We start from the raw sequence: 23,405 nt of genomic DNA, 5'->3' as shown, positions 1-23,405 counted from the left end.
GGACTGGCAGCTGGGGCACAGGCACTGAAAAAGTAGATGTTTGTGTTCCCCGGGGATTGAGGTTTTTGCCAGAGAAATGTTACAAAAAGACAGAAGGACAAAAGGTTTAGAATATTGGTAGGATATTTATTGAAATTATGAACCGCAGAATCTAAGCAGGTCGTGGGGAAAAGGGCAGATGAAAAAAATTCTCTTCTTAAAGAAGAATGTTGTAATAAGTTTAGGAGCTAGAAATGAAGTTTTGACCTAAACATCTTTAAGATGCACAGACACACACACACACACACACACACACACACACACATTTTTTTCAAAAACAGCTTTACATCATCGCTTCTTCATGTACTAAATGAAGGAAATGAGAATAAATAGAAAATAATATGAGTTCTGGGGGTGCCTGGTTGGCTCAGTCAGTTAAACCTCTGACTCTTGGTTTTGGCTCTGGTCACAATCTCACGGTTTAGGTTCGAACCCTGAGTGGGGATCTGTGCTGACCATGTGGAGTCGGCTTGGGATTCTTCTCTGTCTCACTCTCTCTCTGCCTCTCTCCTCCTCAAAATAAATAAATAAACCTAAATTATCACCATCACCATCATCATCCTCATCATCATGAGTTCCATTTACTTTGTATCCCAATTTCAACATATTGTTTCTCTTTTCAGTTTCTCCTGAACTAGATCTGAAAACTGTTGCAATTTTACATTTGCATTTCAAGTTTCCAAATCCCTTGTTTTGTTACAGGTAATGTTCAAACAGTGAGGCACTTATGAAATGACTAAGGACTCTGTTTTTACTTAAAGATTGGTCACGAAAATGTCTTGAAAAGCTGTTGTAGAGCAGTGCCCAGAATTAAATCTTTATTTTCTAGAAAGCTCGGTAACACTGAAGGGAGAAATGAACAACGGCAAAGTCTATTTTGAGAGGTGGGAAGAACCAATGAGCCAGTTTCTTTTAACTGGATATAGCCTGTGAGGGGTAAAGCAAAGCAAAACAAAACAACAACAGCCAAATAACAATAACCTATTTTGAATTGAACTAAAAACTTTCAAACAAAGAGGAAAGCAAATCATAACCAAAACTGAAATGTAGCTACATCTTTTAGTCAACCAAACAGGGTTTGGATCATTTGGATCTACTAAAAAAAAAAAAAAAAAAAAAAAGCAGAAGCGGCATGGCAGAACAGACCTCAGCTAAGAAAAGTCCTCTTTGATTAGTGCAGATAATTCTGTCTACATGCCAGTTTTCTGTAGCATGTATTCTCTCTACATGCCAGAAATTGCACCTGTTTTACATTTACGTGTTTACATTTTTTATGTTTATTTATTTTTGAGAGAGACAGAGACAGAGACAGAACGCAAGTGGGGGAGGGGCAGAGAGAGAGGGAGACAGAATCTGAAGCAGGCTCCAGGCTCTGAGCTGTCAGCACAGAGCCCAAGGAGGGGCTGGAACTCAGCACTGCAAGATTATGACCTGAGCCGCTTAACCGACCAAGCCACCCAGGCGCCCCTACATCTAGGTGTTTAGAAATTTGTGCCTTTATGTGTGTTTTTTTAATGACAAGGAAAGATACAGAATATATTAAATTTGACTGTCTATGAGGAAGGAAGAATGATTTCTTATTTTCCTTAATATTTTTTCTTTTTTTTTCAAATTTTTACAAAAACATGTCTCTGTACTAAAATAAAATTATTACATTTTAATGATTTGGTATCAAAAGAAAGTAGAGAAACAGGTGGTCCACATAAACAGAAAATGATAGTGATTAGAAAGAGAAAATCAATGATAAAACCTCTTCCATTTTTCATTTGTTTCCATGTTTTTAAATGAGAAAATTTAGAGGTTTAACAAAAGCATTACACATCTGCCTTCAAGGTCAAGTAGGAAAGAGAGATATTACTCACTACACTACAAATAAAGTTTTTAAAGGCAAGACAGAGAAGGGAGAAAAACCAGGAAAAAAATGTTTATTTGAACATATGAAAGAGAGCACAACTATGCTGCTGTATGAGATAGGTACAAACAGGCTGTTATTGGAAGAATTTTCAGTTTTCTTTTTTTTTATTGGTCCACATCTTCTATATTTTCTGTAGCATGTATTATATTTGTGCTAAGAATGTAAAATTATAAAAATACAAAAAGCAAAAATCAATTTAAGAGGGAAAAAAGTAAGTTTAATGGGAGTATGAATACTGTAAGAAAGCGGAAAAACAGAAAATTTCTTACTATGTCCTGCTTTTTATTATTTCTTGAAGGCGTGGAGCATAATGGTTTTTATTTTGGTAGGATTAAGTGAACATAAAGGAGTCATACATGGATTCTGCTATAAACTTGATAATATGTCCTATTAAATACCCATAATTTCTTTACAAAATAGAATAGTCAGTTCTTCAAAATATTTCAACTTTTTCAGTTAAAGATATTGGAGATGATAGGTAGGTGGATAGGTAGAATAGACAGATACAAATTCTATCTCTTTGGTCTTCCCGGTGATTACTGTATTGGAATTCTGATACCAGGTTCCCCAAGTGCTTAATAATAATAAACTAATATTAATAAATAATACTATATTAATACTTATTGTAATGACTGTACTTAATCTTGTATTGAATTTAATTAATGTAATATAATGTAATATTGGATTAATCATAACTAACATTTAAATAATATGACATAATTAATATTATTGATTATTAATAGTTGTTATACCTTACAGTGGTAGAGTATTCTCTTATATGCATATGATATATAATTTGATCCTCACAACATCTCTTTCAATTAGGAGTCGCCATGATTTTACAGAAGAAATTGAGGCTAAGTGTTTAAATAATCCACAGAAATCAGAGCTAGTTTTAAAAATAGGTCTTCTGATTCTTAATCCAAATCCTCTGCCCCTGCATCATTTTGCCTAGTTTAAGCTGTCTACTTGGAGCAAGTTAACTTCTCCCAGAAACGTTTTGGTCACTACAGTGCTGTGAGGTACATTTAACTTAATAGTAATTTTCCATATGTCAAAATATGAATGATATTACTTGTCTATGTTTTACTTAATAGGAAAGAGTGTATACAAGTGATTCATAACTCAAAAACATTCCCTTGGTTTGACTACTCAATAAAAATATGTATTTCTCAAGATGAGAAATTGTAGTATTTTCCTCTGTGGACTTGAAAATGTTTCTTGACATTATATTCTCTACTTACTACTTTTCAAACTTAAATATTTAATAATACTATTTAGTACCATGTCACTTCATCTTGCTATTTTTATTTTTATTTTTTGCTTAAGGTATTTCATGGTTCTTGAGAAATATTTTTTTATAAGCTAGTTCTGAAAGGAATACATTCTTTTTGTAATAGCTTTATTCACATATAATTCATATATCACAAAAATCACCCATTTAGAGTGTACAATCCAAAATTTTTTGAGACAGAGAGAGAGGGGGAGCATGAGCTGGGGAGGGGCAGAGGGAGAGGGTGAGAGAATCCTAAACAGCCTCCACGGCCAGCATACAGCTCTCCTTGGGGCTTGATCTCACTACTGTAAGATCATCACCTGAGCTGAAATCAAGACTTGGACGCTTAACCAACTGAACCACCCAGGCGCCCCAATTCAATATTTTTTAACGTATTCAGAGTCAAGCAACTGTCATGACAATTGACTTTAGAACCTTTTTATTACCCCCCAAAAGAAATCTAATACCCTTTAGTGGTGACCTTCCATTCCTCCAGGACCCCAGTTCAAGACAATCACCAATTTACTTTCTGTCCCTATAGATTTACATGTTCTAGACATTTCTGTAAACGCAACCATACCATATGTGGTCTTTTGTGAATGCAATCTTTAACTTAGCATAAAGTTTTCAGGTTTCATCCATGTTGTAGTATATGTCAGTACTTCGTTCCTTTTTATTGCTAAATCATATTTCATTGTATAGATAGATACACTGTATTCTATCAATTTATGGACATTTATATTGTTTATACCTTTGGCTATTATAAATAATGTAATGTTGCTGTGTATTATGAATAGTGCTGTTATGAACAGTTATGGACAGACTTTTATGTACACAGATACTTTCGTTTCTCTTGGGTATAGACTTTAGTGCTAGAATTGCTGGTTCATTTGGTAACTCTATATTTACCCTTTTAAAAAACTGCCAGACTACTTTCCAAAGCAAGTGCACCATTTTACTTTCTCACTAGCCAGGTATGTGAATTCAAAATACTTTTGCAAGGAGAGGGAAATGATGATGCTATATACACTTAATAAAATGTACTTAATGGAACATTATATATAGCCTATTAGTTAATTGAAGTTTCACAAATTTACCTTTCCTAACTTTCTTCTTTCAGTAATTTATTCTACCCTATAAATACCTATGGAATAAAAGAAATTTACTTGAGAAAACTGAATTCCTTATAATGGCTACTTTTTTTTTTTAAGAAGGAAAGGTAGAGAGAATATGAGCAGGGGAGGGGCACTGGAAGAGTGGGGGGTGAAAGAGAAAGACAGAGAGAGAGAATCTTAAGAAGGCACCACAACCAACGTGGAGCCCGACTCGGGGCTCAATCTCACTACTCTGAGATCAGGACCTGAGCCGAAATCAAGAGTCAGATGCTTAACTGACTGAATCATCCAGGCGCCCCTAATGGCTACCTACTTTTAAGAATATTGAAATTAATTTTTTTAACTTATTTATTTTTGAGAGAGAGACAGACAGAGCACAAGCATGAGCAGGGAAGGGGCAGAGAGAGAGGGAGAGAGAGAATCCCAAGCAGGCTCTGCAATGTCAGCACAGAGCCTGATGAGGAGCTCAGACTCATGAACAATGAGATCATGACTTGAGCTGAAATCAAGAGTTGGGCATTTAACCAACTAAGCCACCCAGGCGCCCCGCAATTAATTTTTTGATAGAGATATATGTGGTTTTCGATATTAAGAATATAAAATGGGCCCTCTGCCCCGTCTACTGCAAGAATGAAGAACATTCTCAGCAATCAGACTGTTGATATTCCAGAAAATGTTGACATCGTGCTGAAGGGACACACTGTTATTGTGAAGGCCCCAGAGGAAACCTGCTAAGGGATGTCAACTACATCAATGTAGAACTCAGTCTCCTTAGAAAGAAAAAGAAGAGGCTCCAAGTTGACAAATGGTGGGGAAATAGGAAAGAACTGGCTACTGTTTGCACTATCCGTAGTCATGCACAGAACATGATCAAGGGTGTTAAACTGGGCTTCACTACAAGATGAAGTCTGTGTATGCTCACTTCCCCATCAATGTTGTAATTCAGGAGAATGGTTCTCGTTGAAATTCGAAATTTCCTGGGATGAAAAATATATCAGCAGGGTTCGGATGAGGCCAGGTGTTGCTTATTCAGTATCTGAGGCCCAGAAAGATGAGTTAATTCTTGAAGGAAATGACATCAAACTTGTATCAAACTCAGCTGCTTTGACACAGCAAGCCACAACAGTTACAAGCAAGGATATCAGAAAATTTTGGGATGGTGTCTCTGTTTCTAAAAAAAGGAACAGTCCAAAATGCTCATGAATAAGATCTGAGTTGTCCAGATGATTTTTCAGACTTATTTGTGATATGTTAAAGATGCAATAAAAGCTGTATTAATTTGAGGCTTTTTCTTAAACCCAATATTCTTTACAACTATTTGGCAAGCAAACCATTCAGAAGTAAATTGTAGTGTGCTAAGAACAGTAACAGAAGGAATAGTACAGGAATTTTTTTCCAGTAAAACTTCATGGGATAAGTGGTTTGAATGTGATTTTTGAAGGAATATTAGGAGTATTTCAAGCAAGAGGAATATGGTACCCATGACACTCAACACCACATGGCTGTTCATCGCTGGATATAGAACTTTTGGGGGAGATCCTGAAGGCATCTAATTTTGCAGAGGCATGAATTTGAGTATTTGTGAGGTAGGTGTGCTTGAGTCACTTGTCTGCATACCAGTAATTTTTTGTGAAAAATCAGTTGAGGAGTGGAACAAAGTGATAGGCCTTAGTAAGGGTAATTTGTGTTCATGATAAATGTGGTTGTTGTGTCCAAAATCCTCTTACTCTCTACTTTACCTCAGCTATTTATTCCCATACGCTAGTCCTTGATATTTTTAGAAATTGATAACCCTTCATAATTGCTTAATTCCATGTGCCACACTTTATTTTTTCATAAAGTTTTCATGTAAGAAAACATTTTTTTTATGTTTATTTGTTTTTGAGAGAGAGAGAGACAGAGTGCAAGTGGGGGAGGGGGAGAGAGAGAGGAAGACACAAAATCCTAGGCAGGCTCCAGGCTCTGAGCTATCAGCACTGAGCTTGATGTGGGGCTCGGACCCACCAACCATGAGATCATGACCTGAGCCAAAGTCAGATGCTTAACCGACTGAGCCACCCAGGCGCCCCACTGTGTGCCACACTTTAAATATGTTACCATGATAGACTATTTTTAATTTAGCAGGGTTGCCCCCCCCCACCCAATTCCTGCAGTCTTCCGCATCTCACTCGATGGAAACCCTAACTCTCTGATTTCTCAGGCAAAATACAACACTACACATTCAATCCATCAGAAAAGTGCACATTCTGTTTTCAAAATAAGGTATGTTTAAAGATTTAAAGAAATTTAAGAAAAAGGGGTGCGTCGGTGGTTTGGTCGGTTACACTTCCCACTTCGGCTCAGGTCGTGATCTCATGTTTCATGAGTTTGAGCCCGGCATAATAAGGCTCTGTGCTGTTGGAGCCTGAGCCTTCTTCAGATTCTGTGTCTCCCTCTCTCTGCCACTCTACTGGTCATGCTCTGTCTCTGTCTCTTTCTCTCTCAAAATAAATCAACATTAAAATTTTTAATAAACATTTAAATAAATAAATAAACATTTAAAAAATTAAGAAAAACAGCAACCACTTGTAATATATAGATCTTACTGAGGATCTCAATTTAAAGTGAACCAACTAGATTGTTTATTTTAACGAATTGATCTTTGATTTGATGATAATGGTTAAGTTTTTAAGAAATATGAGTGAAATGGTCAACTATAGTTTGCTTTGAAATATTTGAAGTGGAATTGGGGAGGGCATTAGATGGAGTTCTAAATGAAACAGATTACCTATAAATTGATATTTGTTGAAACTGAAAAAAAAAAGAATGGATGGCAAGTTTAGGCACTTGATATTTTAATTTCTTGTTCATTACTGTTCAAGCGACAATAGCATCATAATAGTGGAATTCATTATACACATTTAATATTTGAGAGAAACTGGAAAACCTAACAATCTCAGTGGATGTTCAATAACTATAATCTAAGAGCCAGATTAAGTATCTCAAACTCAACACATTTTAAGTTTAGTAATTTGTAGAAACCCTATCTGCCAGTTCCAGACCATTAAGTCTAACAGATATATGGGTCACTGATTTGGAATTCTTCCCTTCATTTTTCCTATGTTAATTTCAATATGTCCCTCTCATTCCCACAGGCAGGACCAGCATTAATTGTGCTAAACAAATAGACTACCTGTTGTGCTTTCAGTAGAAGCAATTTGTTCAGATACAATCTGCAACAAAGATCTGCTTTTACCTTAGCCCCTCATGAATCTATTAATTGCAGAAGAATGCTCCAAGTGAACTTGAAAAATAAGTTCAGTGGACAAAGAACTGTAAGTGAATTCCTATCTGTTTACAGAAACCCAGGGCTAAGACAAAATTCTGCCTTGAAAGATAAAATGAAAAACTGAACACATAGTGCAAACAGCACAATTATTTTGCAATGAAATTGGGGAGCAAAGTGCTGTCGTGTCATAGTTGTAGATCATTTCTCCAAAACAGGAACAAGCACATGTGGTTTCATTTCATTTAATTTCATGAAAAAAATTTTCAATTGGGCAGAATAATGTATTATAACTTTTCTAAGTTTATTTGGCTTTTCTGGAAAAGTGTATGATCTTTTATGGGACAGAGAATGAAGAGGAAAAAATTTTTGAAGAATAAGTGACTCCTTTTAAAAATGTACCTAATGAATTCAAAACTAAGGAAACATTTTGTATTTTCTCTCTCCATAGAAAGAAACTTTTTCCTTTCATTTCACTCAGTTGAAATAGTATATGCTCTTCAAGTCATAAAATTCAAACATTTTATATACAAGGACTTCTAAGGGTTATTGTTGGCCTTCTCTGCATAGCCTTTTTGCCCTGAATCTTTGGTTTCCTGATTCTTTGAGCACTAAGCGGTAATATTCTCCTCACTTGGAGACTTTGCCATCATTCACATTTTCTAAAGGCTTTAAAGAACTATAAAGTTAGTTAGTTGGCAAACTTTTTGGTCCTATTTATATAGAGAGTGGAGACACATTGTAGGACCCGCTGCCTACCAAACCTGAGACTGTTCCCCCAGTTCCTCTAATGAGTATTATTTAAATAGAAGACGGAAGTTAAAAAGTGACAACCATGTGAAGAACCACATAATCCTAAATTTCTTGCTTGCCATGCTTTTCTGGTTTCTTCCTTTTAAGCATCCTCTAGACACTGTTCTTTGACTATCTTGAACATTAATTCCCTTTTTAGGGAAGGAGAAAAATTGAATTAAATTTCTCAAATACCTATTGTGCCAGACACATTAGTTATACCATTTAATCTAAGAGCCACAGCAATGTTACAGATGAAGAATGAGAGATGTAGGAGATAGGTAACTTATCACCCATGGTCATACAACCAAGGACATGCATGTCCTGTATAATAAATTATTCTCTCATTCAAACTTTTGCCAACTTAACTCAGAAAAATTTCTCCCTGTACTTATCTCTTTCAGTCCTTTTGTTAATCAGGTCAAAACAAAACAAAAACAAAAACATCATAAAGGTAATTCTAGTGATACACTTGAAACCAAAAGAAAGCTATATGTATGTAATGAAGGAAAACTCTACTTAAGATCTTCCATCAACCTTTGTGACCTTGAAAGTAGGCTTAGAATCTTTCTGAAATAATCATTCTATCTCCTCTTCTTCCAAATAAATGTTTGTCCTCAGGCTCCAACATTCAAGATAAATAAAACACTTTCTAATTTAATGCTGCTTTGATTACTAGCATTGCCACAAGACTTTTCCAACATTTTATTCTTCCCTAGGGTCTTAGATCTTTGTAGAGTAGACTAGCAACCCAAAGCACCATTTACAACTTTGTTTCTATGGAGAGAAGCGCTTTGAAAGTTCCAAAGAGCTAATGCACAAATACTTGGTGGAACACAATGTTTTTAAGTTGGGGACTGCTAATATTTATGAAATGAGTGTTCAAAACAAAAACAGATGTTTCAACAGGAACATGCAGGGACAGAGGGGTCTCATTGATTTAGCCTCTTACTGCCCCCTCCCACACATACACAAAGGTGATTGGAGTCCTATAAAAATAATCTATTATACAGATATAATATATAATCTACTATTTAATAATAATCTATTATACTCCAAAGTAAATTGAGGAGTGGGAGAAAAAGAACCAGGGTATAACTGTAGCCCTTCACATGACCACAAATGTTACTGACACTTTACTTTAAAACTTTGGTTAGTTCCTATCTTAATAAACTTCATGTAAAATTCAGAGCTGCCCAATGAAGTATTGAAAATTAAAGATTAATATTAACAATGAACTATTTTTTTTTACATGTTACATTTTGTTTTTTTAGAAATAAAGGCCAAAACCTATTGTGACATGAAATTTGAAGATAATTAGAAAATCAGCAACAAGATTGTATCAGAAATCTAACATGTTGGACAATTTCAGTAGTTAAATGCTACCCGTATATATGAAGTGCATTTCTTTTGTCATATTACCTTTTATTTTTAAATCAAAGAAAAAAATTTCAAAAGGATTCTTCCATAAACTTCTACATAGTACCTTCTGGAAACTCCCTACTAAGAAATACTTTTGCACTTTAATTTTCTGGGATTTGAAACTTTAAAAAAATATTCATTCACCACAGTTTTAATAAAAATATTATCACTTTTCCCCCCTATAGCCCTGTTTATAATTATTACTACATATAATTTTAGGCACGTTAATATAAGAGTTAAATGTACCCCTTGTTAAATATTATTTTAAAAACAGACAAATCCAAGCAGCCAAATAAATTGGGGATTTCTTTGCACCTTGGGGGGATATCTCTAACCAAAACCAGGTTTTAAAAAATTAATTGTAAAGATTTTATCTTGACACACAAAAATTTACAATTTACAAAAAAATATACAGAGATGTAAGCATTGAAAAAGGAAAAAGTAAGAATTAGGTTTGCAGGCAAACCTGAAAAAAGTACAAGGGACACATACTTCAGTACTAGCTCGTCAAATTGGAAAACACAGCAAGAATTTAAACAGAGAAACCACACAGAATCACTAAGGTTGCTAAGTTCCCATTAGACTACTCATAACAACAACAACAAAAAACAGCAACTTTATCACAATCATTGTACTCACAAAGATCATGACATATCTTCAGGTAGATGAGGTGGGCGAGTATGGATTTATTGGACACAGTCAAGGTTATATTATCTGGGGACCAGAACCATAACCTGTATTTTTACTTTTTGCCTTATCCCAACATATAAAACATTGTTTTCCACCTGTACAATGAGAAGTGTTTATGGTATTGAAATCAGAGCAAAGTGTCAGATTTTGCTTCAACAAAATGCAATTTCTAATTTATTGACCATCCTGCATTCCTCCTTTACCATGAATACACAGGACTTTGTGTGGTTATTTTAAAGGGTTTTACTAGGTTAGTTTCTATTTAAATTGGTATGTCTCTTTAAATACTGTCTGATTTTTTTTTTAACCTGCTGTAGCCCAAATATGAGCACTCCCACATATTTCTCATCCTACCTAACACAGACTGGCCCCATTTAAAACATATCCTATAATCAACCACTTATGCTACTTTCTTATTTAACAAATCATTAAAGCCAGGCTTCACTCATAATAAATCTCTGTTTTATAAGAAATACAGGTATTAATAAAGTAATCTTAAAGTAACCTTCATAAAGGGAAACAAATAAACAGAGCAGTCACTTCAAACACAATATAGATAAATCAAATTTAAAATTTTTAGGAAAAAAATAATCTTTAAGACCATATGCTAAATTTTGAATAGTTCCACAATTTCAATGGGTTAGTTGCCCAAATTGTTTGGTGTTGAAATTGAAGAACGCCAAAAGTAGAATTAAGTCTGTAACCCCCTTCCAGTACCATTTATTTTAAACATGCACTGAAAAGTAGTTTTTATTACCTTTCTGGAATATTTAATAATACTAATTTTAAATTAAAGTTTCTAAATATTTTTGTGGCTATAAGAAATAATTCCATTCCTAAAACATAATAATTAAAATAATAAGTCATTCCGGAAAAGATGATCACAAAGGGATTGGCGTTTAGGGTACTAACCCTAATTATTATCTATCTATCCATGAGGTACTGAACTTTAAAGCTGTTGAAAATAAGCAATATTATTTCACACTGATTCCAACTCTTCAGTCTATCCACAACTAGCAAATGTAGTTTGAAACAAAAATTACTATTCCATCACTTAATTTTTAAAACATCGTTGTTTTCTTTTTCAGTCCTTCTAAACTTTGTTACCCTGCTTGGATATGCTGCACTCTTCTGGGCATAGAATTTCACAGCAGTTATCAGAATAACTAAAGCCATAGGTCGGCTTTATCAAACAACAACCTCCCATCAACAGAAACAGTGGGCATGTCACTCATTTTACTCAAAATAAAGACACAACAAATAGTGACGGTTAAAATGAACAGTTAGATGAAAACTGTAATGAGACTTTTTATATTTTCTTATGCAGTCTAACACCTGAAACAACGGTACTGTGGGCACCTTCCTGTAAATTGCCAGCTGTTTCCTTTGTTTTTAGGCAAGCAGAAACAGAGCTAGTCACGCTTCCAGAAAAGGGCGAGGCATAGGATAAGGCTGCTTCAAACTAGCATTCAGAAATGAGAAGTCAGTAGTCAACTTTTTCCTCTCTGATAACCCTTCGTTTGCAGAGTAACGGGGAAATTACAAACACATTTTGGAAAATAACGCTGTCTTGAAAACCATCTCTATTGGACCAAGTCCTTACTTCCCTGGAAGTAGTCACAGCCAAGACTTAATTTCAACACAGTGTTGAAATTTATTACTTGAAGCTATGGCATAAAACTGTCTTCTTTAAATGGAAAATTTGACTAACTTCTATGAGGTAAATGAATTTTGAAAGTGGGAGTGGGTGGAGGAGGTACACAACTTTTTTTCTTTAAGTGGGAGGGGGAAGGATGCAGACGAAGCATCCTGAGCAACCACAAAACGATGAGTCTCTTAGGACGCTAAAGGATGTTGGACCACAGAGCTCAAATGCTCTCGGATCACAGCTCCTCGGCGAGGGACTTTTGGTTTGACTGCCACCGGGCACCGGGGGAATCCCCGCCTTGGGTAAAAAGAGGGAACTGGAGAAAAGACACGTTCTGAACAACCCGGCGTCGGACGATTCTCCGCGAGACGTGGCCTTCCCGGGACCCCTCGGAGCGGGCCTGGCGTGGCCCGGGGGGGCGGGTCCGAGGGCCGGCAGGGAGGTCCTGCGTCAGTCCGGGCGCCTCCCCGGCCACTCGAGGCCACGGAGCCCCTGCGACCCGGGCCCGAGGACCGCGCGGGATACACTCCCCGACCCCGAAACCCCTCTCTCCCCACCCGCTTCCCTGCGCCCCGGGCCTCCGGCGCGGGTCTGGACGGCCAGCCAGCCGCAACTCCCGCCAGCCTCGCGCCTCCCAGACCCGCGACCTCCCCGCCCCCGGCCGGGCCCCCGCGAGGCTGTGCTTCCCGTAAACTCCCCGCCCCGCGCGGCCCCCTCCCCGCCTCGGCCCCGCCCCCGCGGGACCCTGAGCGGTGCGTGATTGGCCCGGCCGCGCCATCACTCTCCGGACGCGTCACCGCCCTCGTTTCCGAAAGCCCGGAGACCGGCAGTGGTATTAGTGCTCGCGGGGCCGAGGTGGAGGGCGTCGTGCAGCCCTGCTCGCTCCTACTCGCCCGCGGGTCGGCGCGCTAGCCCTGCCGAGCCGCGACCGGGGCTGCGGAGTGGCCGGGCTGCGCGCTCAGCCGCCGCCGGGGAAGCAGAGGCAGCTCGTCCCAGCTCCGAGATGGGGAGCTGGCGAAGTTGACGAGCCCCCCGACCCGCGCTGCGTCCCTCCTGCCCAGAGGCGCGCTGCCCTCTCCAGGAGGTGCCCGCACGCGGCCCTGCTCCAGGTGTGCGCAGGACACCCCGCCCCCCGGGACCCGAAAACTTCCCCCCAAGTCCAAAGAGGGAGCTCTGAGGGCGGTGCCCGGAGCCGGACTCCCCACTCCGCGCTGGGGGAGCTGTCCCGGCGGCTCGCACGGCCGTCGGAGGGCGGAGACCCTCTGGAAACTTTATCACCATCATCGTAATTACCACATTTTACTGTTTCTCTCCCCGCAGGGGCTGCAGCCAGCGGTCTGTCGCGCGTGCTTGTTTGCCAAAGGAGCTGCCCCTGGGAGAAGACCCACGGAAGAGTTGCTTCCCCAGCGCATACCTGCAGCCCAGCCCAGGGGCTCGGGCGGCCTGGATGCTCAGGACCCAGCCCCGCAGCCGCTGACGCCGGGCGGCGGCGAAGTTTGGCTGCTGAGCGGCGCGGCGCAGGGCCACTGGACAGCGGGCACCCCGGCGGCCGCGGCGGCTGGAGGGATGCCGGTGGGGGGCCTGTTGCCGCTCTTCAGCAGCCCGGCGGGCGGCGGCCTGGGCGGCGGCCTGGGCGGGGGGCTCGGCGGCGGCGGCAGCGGCGGCAGGAAGGCATCCGGCCCCGCCGCCTTCCGCCTGACGGAGAAGTTCGTGCTGCTGCTGGTGTTCAGCGCCTTCATCACGCTCTGCTTCGGGGCGATCTTCTTCCTGCCCGACTCCTCCAAGCTGCTCAGCGGGGTCCTGTTCCACTCCAGCCCCGCCCTGCAGCCGGCCGCCGACCACAAGTCCGGGCCTGGGGCGCGCGCCGAGGACGCGGCAGATGGGCGAGCCAGGCGCGGCGAGGAGGGCGCGCCCGGGGACCCGGCGGCCGCCCTGGAGGACAACTTGGCCAGGATCCGCGAAAACCACGAGCGGGCTCTCAGGGAAGCCAAGGAGACCCTGCAAAAGCTGCCCGAGGAGATCCAAAGAGACATCCTGCTGGAGAAGGAGAAGGTGGCCCAGGACCAGCTGCGTGACAAGGCGGTGTTCAGGAGGCTGCCCCCGGTGGACTTCGTGCCCCCGATCGGGGCGGTTGGCCGGGAGCCGGCCGACGCAGCCATCCGCGAGAAGAGGGCAAAGATCAAAGAGGTGAGTGCACCGTACTGGGAACCCCTCCTGCCTGGCAGCGTTTTTCTGGGAGAAAAGACAAACCTTTGAAACTCTTAAGACTGTAACATTACAGTGTAAGGGGACATAGAGGTTTTTCGCTTCCACCAGGTGCAATGTCAAAGGCTCTTTCGTTTTCCTTTTTTCGTGATCGTAGTACATGTAGCCAGTTACGATATGAGGTTGAATCCCGTTGCTTTTAACTTGCATGCTCTGGTAAGCATAAGCCACGAGAGGTACGTATTACATACATGGGCAGGTGGTGTGCAAACGTCGTCTTTTACTGGCCACTACACGGTTAATCGTCCCTGCGAACTGACAGCGAAGGTCCCAAACAGCCCCAAAATAAGGCTCGGACATGGCTTGAAATAAATGCAAAGCATCAATCGCGCAGGATAACAGAGTTCTAACAGCAAGCCAGCACACCCTGGTGTGGCCTTATTCTGCCAGGTGGCATCCTGTGTATACTTACAGACTATAAAGGTGAAACTTGAGAACTCCCTATAACAGGGGACATGCTGTTGTTTACACTTTAAAAAATGAAACATTTAAAGAGCCAGCCTATTGTCTCTTCTTCCATTTTTAATGTAGCCAGAAAAAGAGTATTTTATGTGATGCAACAGGTTTGCCTCCACAGTAGCACAGAGATGACAAAGTTAATCCAGGACAAACATGGACTTTGATAAGTCTTTCATAATTTCTTTCTCGTACTTGTAACGTATGGTTACTTCACTGGCTTAAAGCTGAAGGGGACCTTAAAAGTCATTTAGGGCTGTCAATTTAAAGATGAAAGTTGAGAAGCCCAAAAGCCCCAGAACCAGTTAGTGACCAAGTCAGGACTTGAAGCCCCGTCACTGTCACCAGTCAGCAGGCTCTTTGTGGACATGCTTCCTTCCACGGCTACTCCCCTGTGTAAAACTGTGCCTGCCTGGATTCTTACACAATCCAAGAGCTGTAGGAACCATATTAAAAGCATTTCATCCCAAATCATTCTAAAATGCATTATGAGAGGAAGTAATATTGTTATTTAAAAATTTTCACAGTCTCTGAAAATAAATTTTGTGTTTTGATATTGTGTGGGTAATCAGGAAAGGAAGCATCCTCATTCCCCCACTTTCAGAGAATAAACAGAATGTTCGAGTTGGTGAAGAGGTATTTAGCGTGAGTGACTACAGAACAGAGGCAGCTGGATTGTCACAGGATTTACGACCTTAACTATAAGACCAGGTGAATTTGGTTAAGCTGTAATTGAGCAAGTTAAAGTGGATTTGAATCCCTTTCAGTTTACCCTAGGCACGAGGAGGGTGCCTTCTTCCTTTTGTGCAGGTAGCTTCCTTCAACAGCCCATCAGCGTTTCTACTTTGGGACTCTTCCTTAGGCATAGAACCCCAGACTTGAGGGAAAGGATTTTATGTACCTGGACAACTTCTGTCATGCAGATTCCCTTCTCTGGGAAGCCCTTCAATCCTGTCAGGGCTACCAAAGCAGGAAAATGGGGGAAAAAGCTCTACTTCTCACCAGTCTCCCTCTCCTCTTCATCTCCCATCCTCCTCAAAAATCTCCAAATGAAACCTGTATGTAAATTAACCCCAAATCTGTATGTTTACGTTTCCCTTAGGTTTAAAACAGTGTAATTCACATGTTTCACGCCTTTAAATTCCTATGAGCTGCCACTTAGTGCAGATCACAGTTGTCCAAAGAAATTATTTCAAATACTAAAGATGCATGGAAGTTAAAAAGCGATGGTACTGACCAATAGCGATTAAAAGTGCATTTAGAGCAGAAGCAGTGGGAATTCAGGACAGCATATTAACAGTATGGGTATCTGCCCGTATTAGATCCATGTTATCTGTCTCTCTAAATCAAAAGGTCTTAATTAGCCTTATAAGGAAAATTTATGTAGCCTTCTGTGTCTGTGTGGTGCTAACATCTTAGCAGTTAGATGTTTTGAAACTGCCCAGTCTTGCATAAAGTGGTGAAACTAAATGTGTTCTTTAAAATTCCATGTTGCCGTGAAAACCCAAAAAAGCTGACATAATTAGCTTCAGTGTTTAGTCAAAACTAATGGGAAGAAATGGATTATGGTTTTTCATCAGATTAGTTCAGGCAGATGTGCTCCTTTGTAAACCACTCCCCCCTGCCCCCCCAAAAAAGTAACTCATGCCATTCTGAAACTGTGCTGAAAATGTTCAGGTTTAGAGGGGAAAGAGTGGTTATCCGTTGTGAATAGAGTGAGTACCCTGCACTTTAACTTCACACTTTTAGAGTCTGTTTCTGGCACCACCGTGGACATTTGTCATGGACCAGTGGATCTTTGCCTTGGTTTTGATCTTTGTTGTTCCTGTATTTTCTAGTTTTCTTTATATACTTAGGTTCTCTATCACACCTGAATGTACTAACAGTTTTATAGCTAAAATTTAGAAGGTATAGGCAAGTCTAATATGTTGAGAGCGTAGACTATAATTTCTGAGCCAAACATTTATTTTGTAAATTTGGTTTAAAGGCAGCGAATACTGTTTTTATACTGCCAACACAATTGTTACTGGCACTTTGGTAAATTTTTAACAAATTTGTGCCACGTGCAGACAGCCATAATTTCAAATAGGATATTGCCTAGCACCCTTTACAAAAAGGCATTATATGCTGTTCAATACTAATTTGACTGATGGTAAATCTTTGACGTAAAACTTAAAATTGAAACCAAGATACCCCCCCCAAAACAACTTTGTAAACCAACTCTGGAATTTCCCTGAATTTTATAATACATAATACATATTTTCATGAGTTTGATCTTTTTAAAATTGTACTCAGGTTGTGCTTAATGTAAAAAGCAGTGTTAAAATAATGAAGTACAGAAGTTAAAATAGCACCATGGAATTTTTAGAAGAATAGTTTCTCTTCTACCTTGACCCTTTTTTTTTTTTAATCGGGAAGCTCTTTTCCTGTTTTGTTTTGTTTTGTTTTGTTGAGTCTATACAAAGAAGTTGCACTGTCCTTTAGGATTAGAGCCGTATTCCTAATTTAGAGGATGAATAATTTCATTTTTCATCTATTGGAATTATGGAGAGTCCTTGAGTAATAGGGGCTGAAGACAGTTAAGTTGTCAGAGGGATTCCTCCTTTCTCAGACTGGAATCTCCAGCTGGAATCTCCACCAACCTAAAAGGGGTAGGGATGAAGGGGCTGACAGTCAACTTTGGGTCTATCAGGTAAGGCTTTAGGACTGGTTAGCCATGGGTCACAGTTGTCTCTAGGCTTCTCAAAGCAGTCTTTAGTTTTTTATTCCAGACCTGTTTATATGATTGTAAGTTTAAAGAAAATGTTCATATTGATAGCTAATGGTTAAATACATATTTTTATGCCTTAGTCTAGTCTTACACTGTTCTTGAGTCTATAAGTCAGCTATTGACGATCAACCCCTTTTTATTAAAGATCAGATGTAGGAATAATGTACCTTGACAGACTAATACTTTTATTTTGAAACTCAGCTTTACAGTTTATTTGTATGGGTAGTTCTGATGTGGAAAATAATATTTGCATAATACTAAAAGTCACAATTTGAAGACCTGACTCCAGAGGAACTGAAATACTCTCAGGTTACCTCACCTATCCTGCTCATCCTGGTCTGAAACACACTTGGTATAAACAATGGGCAAATGCCAGATTCCCCCACTCTTAGGTCTTTCCCCAGAGCAGGTAGGTCATAGAATGTTAATAAAATCTTTTTTTCTCTTTAAATAATGAATAGATGAATAAATTCAAATTTCAATGGTCTAAGTACTAGAGTAGATGCTGACTGTTGAATATTAATACATGAGAGCAAGAAAAGACTGTGAATGGATAATCAATTACGTTCAGCTTAATTTTCTGGAAGCTGTTGATAATTTGAGAGGAGTATTCTGTCTTCCTCTTTAAACTAGGCCTGGGAACCTAGTTAACGGTATGAAAAGTGGTTAAAAAGTGCATTTTCAAGTCAATGCTTCTGTATGTCTTCGGTGAGCTGGTAAAATAAACCATCCTAAGAAATATATCTTAGTATTTCACATATGCCTTTGTATGACATCTGAATTTTTGGATTTCAGTGGAGAGCTTACATATTTGTATTGAATTATTCCATAAACTATGGTAGTACAAATTCTTCATTAAGGAGAGTTTAAAGCATGTGTCTCAATGTCAGAGAAGAGGAATACCCACAGACCAGTATGAGTGATGAGGGATAAATATACATGGGTAGATCAACACTACATTGGAACCTGATTATACCCTCTGGCCCAATAGAGATCCTGTGGCCTTTTAAGTTCTTTATGGTTCTACAAAACCATAAAAATGTATGTGTTTGTCAAAGATGAGTTTTGAATGGTCAAATAGGAGCATCTACCTGGTGGACTCCAGAGATAGTATGAAATGCTTGACCCTAAGCAGATCTACATGGTAAAGGAGAAACCAGCATTTGGTAGTTTAAGGAAGAGATTCTTTCTTTGGGGAAACTAAGTCATGACTTTTCCCTCAGTTCTTAGCCTACTGTCTTGTTTAGTGTTAAGTAATTGAACTACCTCTAGCTAACCACGCCCCCACCCCTTTACCCCCACTCCCAAACCTGTTTAAAGATCGTTTACGCAAACTATGCAAATTTTTTTTTCTGTTACTAACAATATGCCGTAAAAATGATAACTCTCTGATTTTTAAAAGTAAATATATTCTCTGAGCCATAAAGTGTTCATTCATCTGTATGAATCCTTAAAGATAGCTCAGCTTATTCATTTTACAGTAGATGAAACTGAGACGCAAAGATTCTTCTGGAAATCACATTAGAGTTGAGGATGGAAGAAGCCCTATCTCAACATGCTCACTGTCTTACCATGGTTTGCCTCCTAAATCAAATGCCACTGAAGTGTATAAATGGACTGGCCATATTCATTATTTGAGGGCCTTAATGTAGGATGAGTACAAAACACAATTCTGCAGTATTATAAATCTGAGTTTATATTAGTTAAGTTACATGAACTGTAGTCATTGTTTTTTTTATCTTATTAGCGGCATGATTTAGAAGACCTCTTCTTTTTAAAGCCACTCGGGAAAAGTTTGATGCGACATTTTTTTCTCTTTGTAAAGATCTGTGGGAAGCCGAGGCATTTGTAATCATTCAGTTGGACATTCTTTACAAAGAGAGGTGGGGAAGCAAAAGAGAAGAGAGACAGCTTAGAGAAAAGAAGTGTGACTGTGTGGGGGAGTGCTTTCAAACTATAAATGTGCATATTCTTTTGACATTGCATCATGTGTAACAGAAGAATTGATAGCTGGCCTGCAGGACTGTATTTTTCAAAAAGTAGACATACATGTAAACATTACACCACTATGGGTTCTATATTGTGGGAGCACAGTTCTCTTTACCCAAGTAGGTCCTGAAGAGTCTCCAGATGCCCTTGCCTGTTCCTGCTCTAACCACTTGCAGTGCTGTGGTGGTGAGAAGGGCTGGTCTGGAGGCAGATGACCTGAACCTGAATCTCTTCCATTTCCAGCTCTTTGACCTTAAAGGAGTTACAGTTTAATCTTTCTGAGCTTCACTTTTCTCATTTGTAAAATGAAGATAATAATGGCACCCATTTTGTTGGATCAGAGGTCTCAAATGAGATCATCCACACTGAACACTTCGAATGATATTCAGCGTGCCAGGTGTGTGTATGATAAATGCCACTTGCTATTATTATTATTAGTCGCTACCTAAAGCTATCAATCTAAGATTACATTGTTTCATACTGTTTAGTAAATCAGGAAGTGGATAATGAAGTTTCAAAAAGTTACCAAAAACAGTTCAAATTAAGTTTAGTGCTTAAAAGGATACATTTCCAGCTCATCAAGATGATCTTTCCAGACAGCTATGATTTTACTGTGTTACTGTCAACTCTGATTTTCTCAGATTCCTTCCGAATTCCAAAAAAACTTCAGGTATCTTTAAAATGATAGACTTATTCAGCTTCTGTACTTCAAGTATTTGTTAAAGAATTAGTTTCTTTCTCATAGTCAAATGTGCTTATTGCTGAACTACCATCTTCTCAGAGCCATCACAGTCCTTGAGTTACCTCTTAGGCATTGAAACTGTTCCCTGAAATAGATTGAGTTAAGTGTGTTTTAACCAGTTTTACCTTTGGAGGAATGTTTTTAAGAAATGAGAAGAAAATTATTTTAGACTTGACAGAAATTTACTTCATCATGATCAATGCTATAATCATAGCTCAGTCTATCCCCTAACAATCAAAATTCACATAAAGCATTTATACTTTATAACTCAAAGGTTTTGCCCTTCTTTGAAAGCCATGAATTGAGATTTATTAGGGTTTCTGGCCCAGAAAGACCTCTGAGATCCTGAAGCCCAGTACTCATTTTCCATGAGACACAGGGCCCAGCGAGCTGTGACTTCCTGAAATTCCCCCCAATGCACTAAAGTCAGAGCTGGGAACTGCGTCTTAGCCTGAAGGCCCCACTCCGCCTGTGATTTCTTGACTCTAATGAGATCATATGTTTTGGAGGCTGGCTGGCCTGGCCCTCCCTCCTCCTCATCCCTGAATGGCAGACCAGCAGTGAGAAGCCCCACTGAGACCATCTGAGAAGGACAGGAACATCTTTGCTTGGTAAGGTATTGCCTGAGAAAGCAATGCTGACTAATTCCTTTGCTCCAAAGAAGGGGGCAGCACTGCCCTACTCCCACTGGGTCCTGACACAGACTTCTGTGATCATTAGGTACTTGAAAGAAAACCAGATGAGATTAAGGCTTAAGAGCATTTAAAAGGCGCAGCCCTCCTTTCCATCTTGAATACTCTGGCAGTTGCTTTAGGTACATTAATGCCCAGGAGTGGAGCAGATAATCCAGAACAGAGATAATAAAATTAAAAGGCCCGCTATCCTTTGTAGTCACTTGTCTTTTGTAACTAGAATGCCTGCCTCCATCAAGTCCTTTTTTTTCCAGTCCATTTGTGTCCCGGTTCCTAAGCTTATCAAAGGCCCGGTTCCTGATTTGCCTCACTGCTTTCCCATCACTCTTGCTCTGCATCTGTTCATTTAGTGACAGGCCATACTATACTAACTTTCCTTTGCACTTCTTCACACTTTGGTATGTGGGTCCCCCACTGGGTTGTCCTGTCCCCAGTCCTTAGTTCGGTGAGGGCACTTGGTGTGAGAGGAGGCATGGAAGAGAGGGATGAAGACATGAAGAAGCACACCAGCTTCCTCCGGGGGGGTCTAATAACAGCATGCCATATGCTGACACCCTCTTTGCTACAGACTAGCAGGGATACCTGTTTGCCGAGGGTGTGGGTTTATGAGGAAGGGTGTGGCCAAGAGGCATGTAAACAGGCTGTGAACTGATGCAGAGGGAACTTAAGCCATGCAAAGTCCATGAGCTATTGCTGGAATCTATCTACTAAGTCCTTTCTCACTGAATGGTCTTTTCAAAGTCCTATGAGGAGCACTTGATTTTTCTAAGGGTCCAGAAGGTCCAGAGACAGGGGGCCAGGGCTCATGATCCCTGCTGGGGGTAGCCATGTCCAAATTCCCTGAGCTGATGTTTGGGCATGACTGTCTGACCCTAGTTCCCCTTTCACAACAGTATGTGCTGGAACTGTGTAAAGTGTGTGTTTCCTCACTGACTCTCTGTCAGGGCATAAGGCTAAAGGACAGCCCTGTGGAATGATTAAGGAAGCGCAGGGGTGTGTTCCCAGTCTCGAAATCTCATTCCCAGCTGCCTGAAATTTTGCCATCAGTGCCTCCCTTTCATAGATGTATTGCTTCTTAGAGGCCGCTGTTAAAAGTATATCACTCAAGTTGCCCAGCAGAAATTATTATACTTTGAGATTTGTCTTAGCAAGGGCGAGAACAGGTTTGTAGAAGAAGGAAATATCTTTCATTGTCTTATTTCATTACAAACTAATGCTGGCCAGGGGTGGGTGGTAGTGGGGAGAACATTTAGAAGTACACAGGAATAGAAAAAGGAAAAAAAAATATCCTTCACAATCCTATCATTTAGTCACAGGTAATATCAACACTACTTCACCCCAATATATAGGGGTTTTTTTCCCCCACAGTTATAACTGTGTCATTTTATGATAATATAATATATGTAATTGAAGTATCATAGTTTGTTTAACCATTCCCTTGGATCTGAACATTTAGATTATTTCCAGTTTTTATTTTCATACAAAAAATGCCGAGATAAACACCTTTGTCCACTAAGTTTCCATATCATTTTTTATTGCTCTAACCCCCCATAAGTAGGATTTCCCCTTGAATTCCTAGAAGAGGAAATGAATGGATCAAGGGATCATAGTACATTTTGAGGGCTATTTTCCGAAAAGAATTTATGCTTCCACTTGTAATATAGTGACTGTAGTCTACTGAATCTTTGTAAATTTCATAGGTGATGAAACAGTATCTTTTATATTTAATTTGCGTTCCTTTGAACAACAATTTCTTCTGTATTGGTTGACTAGTTGCATTTCCTCATTGTGAGTTGGATAGAACAAGGAAGTTATTAAAGGGCAGGATTTAGGGAAAAGGCAAAGCCTGGAAGCCCAAGGAGTGGGGTATCCATCAGAGAAGGTGGATCTAACAAGCTGGCTGGTTAGACATGGGCTCCCAAAGGAGGCAAGGTCCTATAAGGTGATAGACAGCATTTTATTTAAAAAAAACAAAAAACAAAACATACAAAAAACTTACAATAATATTTGCTCCCTCCCTGAGTTGGACCCTTAGAATAAAAAAGTATTCTTTATCGATAGGGGTACTTACCAAGAACCTTGGAACAGTCTGCTTTTCCGCAGCTAAGACCCAGCCAGCTTCCATCAGCTCATCTTCATTGTTAAGTTCTAGTTGGGCTTTTGCATCAGATATTTGAGGAAAGTATTGGCCTCTTTAAAGATCTGGGGAAGGAGGGAGACATCCTTCTTCTAGAATCATCAGGATGGTTTCTTAATATTTTAAGATTATAGTTGAAGATCAAAAATAGTCCAAATAGAATTTCAGAAGTGATTTTAGTGATGCCAGAAA

General features: G+C 39.8%; 1 protein-coding gene and 1 pseudogene across 1 annotated transcript in view; both read left to right on the top strand.

The window, feature by feature from the left end:
* The first annotated feature begins 4,975 nt into the window (after positions 1-4,975).
* Positions 4,976-5,844, top strand: LOC125165901 (60S ribosomal protein L9-like; annotated as a pseudogene).
* Positions 5,845-13,008: 7,164 nt separating this feature from the next.
* Positions 13,009-23,405, top strand: part of MAN1A1 (mannosidase alpha class 1A member 1) — a 163,669-nt gene continuing 153,272 nt past the window's right edge. Inside the window, exons 1-2 of the mRNA XM_047857814.1 lie at positions 13,009-13,271; positions 13,483-14,349. Of these exons, the coding sequence (XP_047713770.1) occupies positions 13,729-14,349 (621 nt within the window). The 5' untranslated portion in view covers positions 13,009-13,271; positions 13,483-13,728. The remainder of the gene's footprint in view (positions 13,272-13,482; positions 14,350-23,405) is intronic.

Source organism: Prionailurus viverrinus, chromosome B2 (assembly GCF_022837055.1).
Source record: "Prionailurus viverrinus isolate Anna chromosome B2, UM_Priviv_1.0, whole genome shotgun sequence".
Lineage (NCBI taxonomy): Eukaryota > Metazoa > Chordata > Mammalia > Carnivora > Felidae > Prionailurus > Prionailurus viverrinus.
This window is presented reverse-complemented; position numbering and strand designations above follow the sequence as displayed.